Consider the following 10,433-nt stretch of genomic DNA (forward strand, 5'->3'; position numbering starts at 1 on the left):
AGTATCAATTTCTAAAATGAAATTTAGAAAAAAAGAAATTCAGCACCTTTGCTGTTTCTAAACGAGATAGGATACCTGAACGTTCTGTGCATTATAATTAAAGAAATATTGGCCTTCGCTTGCCATACCCTTTCACAGAATTGAAAAAGACTGCGCCTCTTACTGGCTTCCATTGTAGTGGTTCAAGTTTTCTACGTCTTTCGTCAGTGTCTTGCCAGAGTTCCTCTTCGAAGTCTCTGCGGGCGCTTGCGGTTTAGGAGGGCGCTGTCATCCGCATCTCTTGCGTGGCTGCCTGCTGCTGGTGGGAACAGACGGTCTCAGGAGCTGGGGCGGAACCTGGCAGCTGATAGAGAAAGTTTACGACTAGGGCTCGGGAGCAGTGTCAGACTTTCGCTGAGGTTTTTTGTTGTAGTTTTTATATAGCGCAAACTTGGCCCAGGGGCATTAGAGGACTTTACATGACCACTAGATTATATTATATATTTATTTTCTTTTTTTGGAGTCGTGGGCACAAGAACTGTCTGCTGCAGCCAGGGCTGCCCGGTGACAGTCTGGCGCTGTGGTTGAGGGGACTTTGTGCTGCAGGTGGGCGCAGCGGTAAAACAGCACTGGGATTCAAGGATCAGTCTGTAGCCACCATGGAAGGCACAAATTCAGTTACCAAGCAACAAAGAGAGGGAAGCATCCACACTGGCAGTATCAGGACGGTGCACAATATCCCAATGAATGTCCTAATCAGACCCATTCCACCCATACTGGACGAGCCCAAGGTGCAGAGCCTGATGGAAACTATACAGGTGAGTGAACTGTTACTAGGGGTGCCACCTAACAATTTTTTACCATCATGGCCAGTATTTTACTGTTCAGGTCTGTAAAAAAAATAATAATAATTGGGGACCTGACTTAATGCTCGTATTTTTCCCCTTGCCTATAAATAGTTAAAACAGTAAATCCATGAAGAAAACACTTTAAAAGTGTTTTCACAATTGCCCAAATGATGTCTGATTTATAATTAAAGCAAACAGACAGAAAAGCCACGTGAGAAATAAATAATTATGATTTTACATAAATTCTTGTTTAAGTTTCATATCGCCGCCCTTACAGAATCTGAAAACATAAGGAAGTGGACACCATTTTACTCTGAGAAAGGTGGCGACCCGATCTGTTACCCAGTGCAGGGCGAGGGAACCTACTCAGACCATATGCAGAAAAAGCACAGAGGCAGGCAGAAATGATTACATGTGCATACTTACATAGTCCTGCTTTTATTTTGTGTAGAATTATTGTTAAGTCATGTAGAATTGTTACTGCTTAAGTTGTTGGCCCTTGCCCTTCTTCTCACTCTTTGAGTTCCAAACGCTTCTGCCAGGCAGTTGCTGTTGGTAATCACAGGACGAGTATCCTCCAAATGTGGGGTTCTTCATATGACAGAAACGAAACCCACTTTAGTAAACTTTTCTGTCTTGAATACTTACTCCCTCACACAGGCTTACACGAACACTGATAGGACAGTCACATCACCTCCCGTTCTCACAGTCACTGTTTCTGGCCTAAGACTGTGGCCCTTAGCCAGACCTACAGGACCGCCACCTTTCTGCCAATGGACGGACTGGTGGCTTTGCGTTCCTAATCTGCCAGGGCAGCTTTGCAGCACTGCCCTGGGATTACGACTCCCCTCTCAGCCAGCGGTTTCATGGCGGTAGCACTGAGACAGGGTGCAGGGAGCCCCAGGGGAGCTCCTGCACTGCCCATGCACTTGACATGGGAAGTGCAGGAGCCCCCCGGCCAGCCCTGTTGTGACGTTCACTGCTTTGCAGTGAAAATCGCGATGGGTGCTGGTGTACCCTACACACCACAGCATTGCTGTATTATGAGCCGGAGACAATGCTGTAGGCCGGTTCCTGTTGGGCCAGCGGGCTGAAACTCAGTTTCCACCCGCTGACCCTTTGAGAAACTCATAATTGGGCCCGCGGGGATGCGGCCACACTGGCGGCAACCTGCCAGTCAGGATGGGCTTTTCCATCCACCGAAGTCATAATCGACCCCTCAATGTTACCTAATGTATTTTGGGTGTTGTAGTTTGGCTAGCTTACAATGAACTAATTGGAGTTACACTGTAATAGCAATGATTTATGGGTAAACGCCCAGGCCTGGAAACGTTGTCATGATGTGATGGAGCAAGGTAGACACCCTGAGAAAAGCACATCAGGTTCAAGTTCCCCCTTATACAGGTAAACACAGTAAGTACGGCATGACTAGGAAAGCAACAACCTTTCCTTGGAGTGCTTTCACCAGGGTAATTTTCCAGACTCCTCTAATGAACCAAAGCTCTTATTAGATTATCCGAAAAGCATTAAGTTAAGTTGTATGAATAAAGATGTATACATGGATATTTCAGGGCCCTATGTGCTAACAATGCCAAGTGAATGTAACCTAAGGCATTGTGCAGAGGTGAGGTAGAACGTTATGCAGAGGAAATGTAACAGTGACATAATATGCTGGTATCCCAGTTAATTTTTGTAACTGGACACCATATATTTATGTTTGATGAGTCTATTTATGCTCTTACATGAGACTGTTTACTAAGAGACCAGCCCTGTTGTAAATGCCCAACTGCAATCCTGACTAGACACAGCAATCATGGAGCTCGACACAGCTTCAGTCACAGCTTGCAAGGAAATGGTCTTCTGCAATGAGCCTTGCACTGCTGCCTATGTAGCTGTCACTCATTGTCACCTGTGGGGGGCTTCACACCGTGACAGGACTAGCTCATGGTGGTACAGACCAAACTGACTCTGCCAGGCTTTTATATGAGGCACCTCACACTGCCGTCATTCTGGCGGGCACTGCCCAGTACTTTTACGGGACTAGCACTGTGCTGCTGTGGAAGTGGGGCACCCTGCAAACACTGTTCTGGGGTACTTCATTGGTTATAGGCAGTCTGATAGAATATTCTCCCACATATTGCTACTGTGTATGTTTAATAATCTCCCTTCTCTCCCTGTAATCAGAGTGACTCCGACCAGGTGCCGCCCATTGACGTCCTCTGGATCAAGGGGCGAGAAGGAGGTGACTATTACTATTCCTTTGGGGGGTGCCATAGGCACGCAGCCTATGAACGACTCAGGAAAGAGACAATCCCTGCCAAGATCATCCAGTCCTCCATCAGCGACCTGCGCACGTACCTGGGCTCCTCGACACCAGACCTAAAGTAGGGGTCCCTTATTCCTGAGGTTTAACTTGAGAGAATTACAGGCCACACGAAGCACAGTCACAGGGCGTGGAACTCTGGTGAAGAACATCAATGCCTCACATACCACTTTGCATGGACGAAGCAGAGTCTTGTGGTTGTGACACTAAGAACTGAGCAGCAGATCAACAGCGGTCTATCTTAAGAACGCAGGTTTCAATGTTACTCTAGGAAACAACCTATACGACACTAGTAGCAGTGACATCTCATTAGTAGAAAAACCTGTTCAAAACGATTGCCCGAGACTAGAATTTTGAAAATTCTAGACGGTCAACAGCTCTGAACTGTAGGTAATGTGATTGACTCTGTTGTTTAGATCACCAGTCTGTTTGGAAATCTCCCAAAGGTCCAGATATACCAATCGATCTTGGTTTGGTTAATTAAACAGTCCTCTTTCCTTCATTCTGCATTACCTGATAAATCTCTGCCTTGATGAGGTGGAAATAGTTCAGGAACAGAGCTTGATTAAAGAGGGCTGCCGTCTGGTTTACAAATTATGCCCCCTGTATGTGGAAAATTTTTGCACCGAAAATTAAGCTACATTTCTCTAGAGAAAATTGAACAATTCGATGCTTTTCATGCACTTGGCTTGATTGTAGAGGACGGGGTAAAATGTTTATTGGTCCTTGGAATTCAAAAGGCTTGGACTGCCAGGGGTTCTTCAGGCCCACTGCTCAGCACTTTATATTTAGGAAATGTGGCAACAAGATATGACTTCTACAATGAGTGCAGCAGCTCTGGCAAACTCATTATGGTTAGTCCCCAATAGGCAACTCGGCGGTCACTGCAGTACACCTTAATTTTCCGAGGTGTTATTTTACCAACATAGGACCTGAAGAGTCTCCAAAATGACAGAGCTGTCCCAAAATCCTGTCACTTATTGCCAAGTGTCTGACTCGACCAGAGTAGCTGTCTGATTGGATAAACAAATGCTGAAACAAGGTTACCAGTGAAAGTGCTCTCCTACAGACACACATTCTAGAGGTTACTGTAATTGCCAGCTGCTGTACCAGTAGTTCACTTGGTGAATTATAAATGCAATGTTAAAGTTTGTTTCTTGCAGACTCATGTTTTTGTTTGTAATGCACAAAACGTGTTGCATTTTCTGATGTAACAGACCTACATTTTGCTTTATTCTTGCGGAATATCAATTCAGCCATAAAGCAAAAAAAAAGCCTAAATAGAGACAAAAAATAACCAACAATTACATAAAAATACATTCCTTGCATGTTTTTTAATCTTTGCATTTTAAATCTCACAATGTAAAGCCTAATATTGATAAGTATTTTTCTAACATATGGTAATTGTACATAAATTCATAAATCTTGCATATGATTGAAATGTGACATATATGTGTGAGTGTGTGTGTAGATATATATAAAGTAAGCTTTTCCGAATTGTTTGGGATGGTAATTTGTTCTTTATATTCTTACTGTACACATAGGTGTTTAGGATTTTTATTGACAAAAATCATGTACTCATCAAATTATGTGTTTTATGATCCCAAGGAGCCCTATTTGAAGTTATAAGTCAAGTGTAAGTTGGTTGACATCTCCTTTTACTTCATTTTATGTGTGCAGCAAAGGTAAAATAGGTACTCCTGGTTTGAACAAAACAAAATGCGCCTAATCAGTACACTAGATCAAGCGTTTCATAAGTTGCCAAAGAGCCTTTATAGTGTATTAATCGTACAGTCTAATCTATATAGGTAGTATAATAGACACTTTGAAGACCGGAATTCTTGAGAACATACAAGTGAGTAAAACAGTAGATCCTGCCGGTTGTGTGAATTTACATTGCCTTGCTATGTATTGCTACAACATTTTGAAAGAAACTCATAGGAAAATACCACTTCTCAATTTTTTTGTTCTAAAAGAAAGTCATTGGAAAAACGGCTACTCCAAAGCATTTTGTCCAAAATATAGCTAAGGACGTTGTCATTTTGTTCTTAATAATCAACATGGTTAAGTAGTAGAAGATTTGAAACTTTGGCTTAAGCATCCCCAGCGACTGGCGAGGGACTTACTTGACAGTTTATTCGCATGTAATTTGTCCCTGCTTAACCATGAACCTACCTACACAATATATCATCTCTTAGATGCTATCTTTGTATTATCAACCTTCATTGTGTTTATATTACAGAATATATCATTTTACTTTGGTTAGACCACATGGCAATTCATTTCTTTATCAATATCAATTGTCATCCTAAAGTTAAATTTGGCAAAATATCAACTATGTTTAGAGAATAGAATTACCTCTCACTAAACGCAGTGGTCAAAATGTGCGGTTTCTGAGGGGTACAACACGCCCATACTTTTTTTAATTAAAAAAAAACAGTTCCACTTCTTTTTGTGAAAAGACAACCATCCCGGGATAGTTAATTCAGAGAGCTGAAATGCTTCAGCTGAAACGTTAGGCAGGGAGTCTCATGTGCTGTGAAACAGAGGGAGGGGCTGACAGCTAATCAAGCCTTCCTGCCAAGGTGCATGCTTGTCTAAAATAACTGTAAATGTGCACTGGTTAATTTGTACATGTAAAGGCTGCTTGGAAGCTGGTATCAGCTTTAATTGATAGAGAGTTATAAAAAAAATGTCACTAGGTACAGACTGGCTATTACTAGAATTTATATTTTGGAAAGCACTTTTTTTATCTTAAGCTTATTTGTGCATTTGTAGTAGCCTATGTTTTACTGTGTGTAAAAAAAAAAATAAAAAAAAAAAAAAAAAGCTTACAATAATGACTTACATGTTCACTGTGCTTTCTGTCATACAGTGGGGCCTCATAGCACTAAACATACACAAGTCACTATTCTCCACTACACCAACCAGGATTCAATTCTGTGTCTCTCGTTATATACACAGACCTCTGCAAAGCATTGACTAATAGAGGTTTCATATTGTAAGATAGTACATTTTCCATTTAATGACTTAACTTGCATGTATTTTTCATTTAAGATGATACTTTTTTTGATATGTAGTTATCTGAAGGTGAAAGACCGGAAAAAGTTATAGAATATGTTATTAGCCACGTCTTTGACCCTGTCCTCGCTTTTTCACTTCACCCCGTTGCGCACTGCATCACAGTTCCCATACTTTTTTTTAATGCACTTCGACCACTGACTAAATGACATCATCACTGTTATCGTCAGTCCATTGGAATTATATACTAATTTGACCAATAATGTTAAGGATCTTTTACTCATTCTGAATAATAAAGTACCAAGGGTCACATGTACAAATGTCAGGATTTGCGACTCGCAAATTAATAGTATTAGCGAGACGAAATTTGCGAGTCGAAAAACCTGATGTACAACAGTGTCTCAGATACTGTTAGCAATTCCCAAATAGGTCACAATGGACCTGCCTCATTAATATTCATGCGGCAGGTCACAAATTGCGACCCTTTGGTAATGACCGGCACTCACAGGGATGGTGGCGTGCTGGAGTCAGTAGACCACAATGTCTGTGACTGCTTTTTCAATAAAGCAGAATTTTTTTGTGTGAAATGCAGCCTGTTTTCCTTAAAGGAAAAGGGAATGCATTTCAAAAACGAAAAATCATCTTTTAATTTTTTCACAACGGGCAGTAGTCTGTGAGACCACTACCTGCCCTGAAAAAATGTTGCCACCTCTATTCACAAAAATTCCCTTTGCGAATGGCTTACCACCAATTTGAAATGATCTACAAATGTTTTACAACCACATTTGAGTCGTAAATCATTCTTACATACCCAAACAAGGTACCGAATCACAATTTGGGCTTTGAACATTCCAAAAAGCATTTTTCTAGTCGCAAACCGCAACTAGAAAAATGCTTTGTACATGTGGCTCTTCGCTATTTAGATTCCATTTTACCTGCAAAAAACTATTTAGTGTTCCATCAGCTAGAAAGGCTGATTAAACCCTTGGTTCACCATCAAGCTGGTTGCACTAAAACTAGATCCTCACAACGCCGCAAGAGGCTGAAGATCTAAATATGATCTACTTGCTAAGTGGCTGTACCTGCAGACCTTAGGGAAGTACAAGGATAAAATCCAATCTGCCAAATGTGAATATCACTCCTCATGAATAACAAATTGTGGTATCCTACGTAGAGTACAGATGTACCGCAGGCAACGTGCAGTCTTGAAAAGATTGTTTATTGGATGAAATCAACACCGATGTCCTCAGCAGCCGTCCCTAGGAAAACAGCCTCTCAACTGCCAAAAACCATTTAACGCCACGCCTCGGGCATCGGAACTCGCAGAGAGCAACCTTCCATAAAGGTGCACTGCAAGAATCACTTTGAATATAACACACATCTTCCCCCTTAACAAATACTGCTAAGATGAAACAACATAAGGTAACACGATATGGTGCCCAACAAGAAACAATTGAATACATCTCATACTGACTTGGTTGTTTGTTTACAAAATATGATGGCCAACTAGAAAGCAGTTAAAACATCACATACTGGCTTAGATGTTTGGGTCTAACAATGTTCCTTTTAGGCCTGTGAGCACTTGCCGCCTGGTCTTGTCTCTCATCCAGCTGTCCTATGTCACCCTGCTCATCATTTCCACACACTCCCATGTCTTCACCCTCATGTAGTGCCAACCTTCCCTGAACACTCTCAGCCAAACCCACATTATGAGCATTGTCACCTACACTCATGGTAAAACCCTGCACTTCACCACTCTCACCCCTTCCACAATAATCACTGAAACTGTACCCACTTCCAGTATGAACACCTGCATGGGGATTGTCAGAAACCACACCAGGCTCCCCAGTGACTTTCACCACATTTCGTTTGCTCCACCACTTCCCATTTTCTAACATGATGGAGTGTTTAGAGACTCTGGCAACCTTAGAAGTCGGATAAAATCTTGACCCTTCACAACTTCTGCCTTGAGGCCTCTTTACTCTCACTTTTTCCCTCACACAAAATTGCACATCCAAAACCCTTTTAAGACTGTTGTATCTTATTTTACTTCTAGCTTGCAACTTCTCCACCCTATCTTTAACTTGATCAGTGTTTGAAACAGACACACCCTTCATCGTTTCCTGCACAACCCACCTAGGAGCCAACTCATTGCAAGAGTGTCTAACCTTTAATAAAACAAAAGGGGGAACGCCCATCGTAGCATGTGGAGTGTTGTGATAACACCAAATTCTTTCAGCCACCAACTCTTAAACACACCTACCCGAACGATCGCCAATTGTATAGTTTCTTTGAAAGTTCTATTCACTCTCTCCACTAGACCATTGCCTTGCGGACTATATAAAGCAATGGTTAAATGCTTGATGTTGTGCCCCTTCAAAAATTCAATCATACGATGCAACACGAATTGGACACCATTATCTGTAACCAGACACTTCGGAATTCCCTCACAACGAAAGATCTCTACCAAGAACTCAATTACATTAATTGTGTTCGGCTCTCTCAAAAAGTTGTAAGAAATCCATTTAGAATGATAGTCCACAGCAACCATCACATACCTCTTGCCCTTATGCTGACCCCCAATAGGACCAATGAAGTCTAAACCTAGTTTTTCCCAAGGCCTATCGGGATAATGTACTGGCCTCAACGGCACCTCCCTCGTATGTAAGCTCTTGTCAGCCCCCTTGCACTCACTACAATTCTTGACCGTCATCTCCACCTCAAAATCCATCCCTGGCCACCAATAATACAAACGCAACCGTTTACTTGTGCCGGTAATCCATACATGTCCTTTTATGGGCCAATTTAACCAATCTGTTTCTTAACTCATTAGGCGGAACCAAATGCTCCCCTCTCATCACATGCTGTTAAACACACTTGAAAGACTGCCATTCGTATTTAATAGTAAAAGTCAGCTTACCGGGAAGAGTGAAAGTGAAAATATGCTGTGAGGACCTTATGCGTAGGTTCATGAACAGACGGTGTTGATAGAAGCTTGTCGCCAAATTATGTTGGACCCTACGTAGAGTACAGATAAACTGCAGGCAAAATGCTGTCTTGAAAAGATTGTTTATTGGATGAAATCAACACCGATGTCCTCAGCAGCTGTTTCCAGGAAAACAGCCTCTCAACTGCCAAACCATGAAACGCCACGCCTCGGAACGCGCAGAGAGCAACCAACCTTCCATAAAGGTGCACTGCAAGAATCACTTAGAATATAACACACATGTTCCCAGCTTATTTATGGCCATCAAGGACAAGCCACATCTTTAACCAGTTAGTTAGTTGAGGTTCTCCATACATTGTTCAATCAACTTGTAACCCATTTTATAAATAAGATTGCTAAAATTTGATCTGACATGAAAGCCAATCATGACTAACACCTCTGGATGCACAAACGATATCTTTCTGCAACTTTTGTAATCTTTTTTCTTCAGGCCAGTAACTGACAATGAAGCCATTAATCAGGTTCAAACCACCTAAGCATCAGGCTACCCTGTGACATTTTCCAAGATATGACAATGGAGCTTTTTGGCCCTATTTAAATTGCTGAAATTGTTTCTTTGTTCAATCATTCTTTTATTCAGAGTAAGGTACCTTATACCTACAAATCTGAGTTAAATAGACCTTCACTGAATAAAAATATTTTTGGGTAGTCGATGCCACTTTTTACTATCATCCCATTTCCTTACTCCCATATTTAGTGAAACTCGTGGAATAATGGCATTTCGCTATGTTCAAACTTTTGTTAAATCGGATAAGGTTCTACATTCATTCCAAACATGCTTCAGACCTGAACTAAGTATAGAGCTAGTGGTATCATCAGTGCTGGATGATCTTCGCCACTCAACTAACAATTCTGAGGTCTGCACCTAGACCTTATTAGATCTACTTTTGACATTTGACACTATTGAGCATTCTCTGCTCCTAGAGACAGTCCTAACATTTGGCCTTAATGAAGATGCAATCAATTGGATACGTTAATTTCTATCAGATCACCAGCAATCAGATTTGTTAAATTTCTGCTGCTCTCCAGCAACTCAATTTAATTGGGGCGATCTTCAGGATTCAATATTATCTTTGTTATTCTTTGGTATGTAAATAGCGCCCCCCTGCGGCTCAGTCTTTAAACAACATGGATGTCAAATTCTATGCCTGTGCTGTTTGACCTACAGATTATTTTTTAAGTTGTCATCCAGAAATAGGTTTTATGAATTGTACCACTTTTGTACATATAGAGGCCTATTCGCAAGCAGCAGTCT

General features: G+C 41.5%; 1 protein-coding gene across 1 annotated transcript; it reads left to right on the forward strand.

The window, feature by feature from the left end:
- The first annotated feature begins 232 nt into the window (after positions 1–232).
- SRXN1 (sulfiredoxin 1) lies at positions 233–5,950 on the forward strand. Its single transcript, XM_069243312.1, has 2 exons — positions 233–797; positions 3,012–5,950. Exons 1-2 carry the CDS (start codon positions 459–461, stop codon positions 3,213–3,215), a joined length of 543 nt encoding a protein of 180 aa, XP_069099413.1. The 5' UTR covers positions 233–458; the 3' UTR covers positions 3,216–5,950.
- The last annotated feature ends 4,483 nt before the right edge of the window (positions 5,951–10,433 follow it).

Source organism: Pleurodeles waltl, chromosome 7 (genome assembly GCF_031143425.1).
Source record: "Pleurodeles waltl isolate 20211129_DDA chromosome 7, aPleWal1.hap1.20221129, whole genome shotgun sequence".
Lineage (NCBI taxonomy): Eukaryota > Metazoa > Chordata > Amphibia > Caudata > Salamandridae > Pleurodeles > Pleurodeles waltl.

Excerpts from the sequence above, each read along its gene's own strand:
- SRXN1 (XM_069243312.1), top strand. The coding sequence starts at position 459 with ATGACCACTAGATTATATTATATATTTATTTTCTTTTTTTGGAGTCGT. Across the intron at positions 798-3,011 it reads GCCTGATGGAAACTATACAG|AGTGACTCCGACCAGGTGCC; the intron begins GTGAGTGAACTG and ends CCCTGTAATCAG.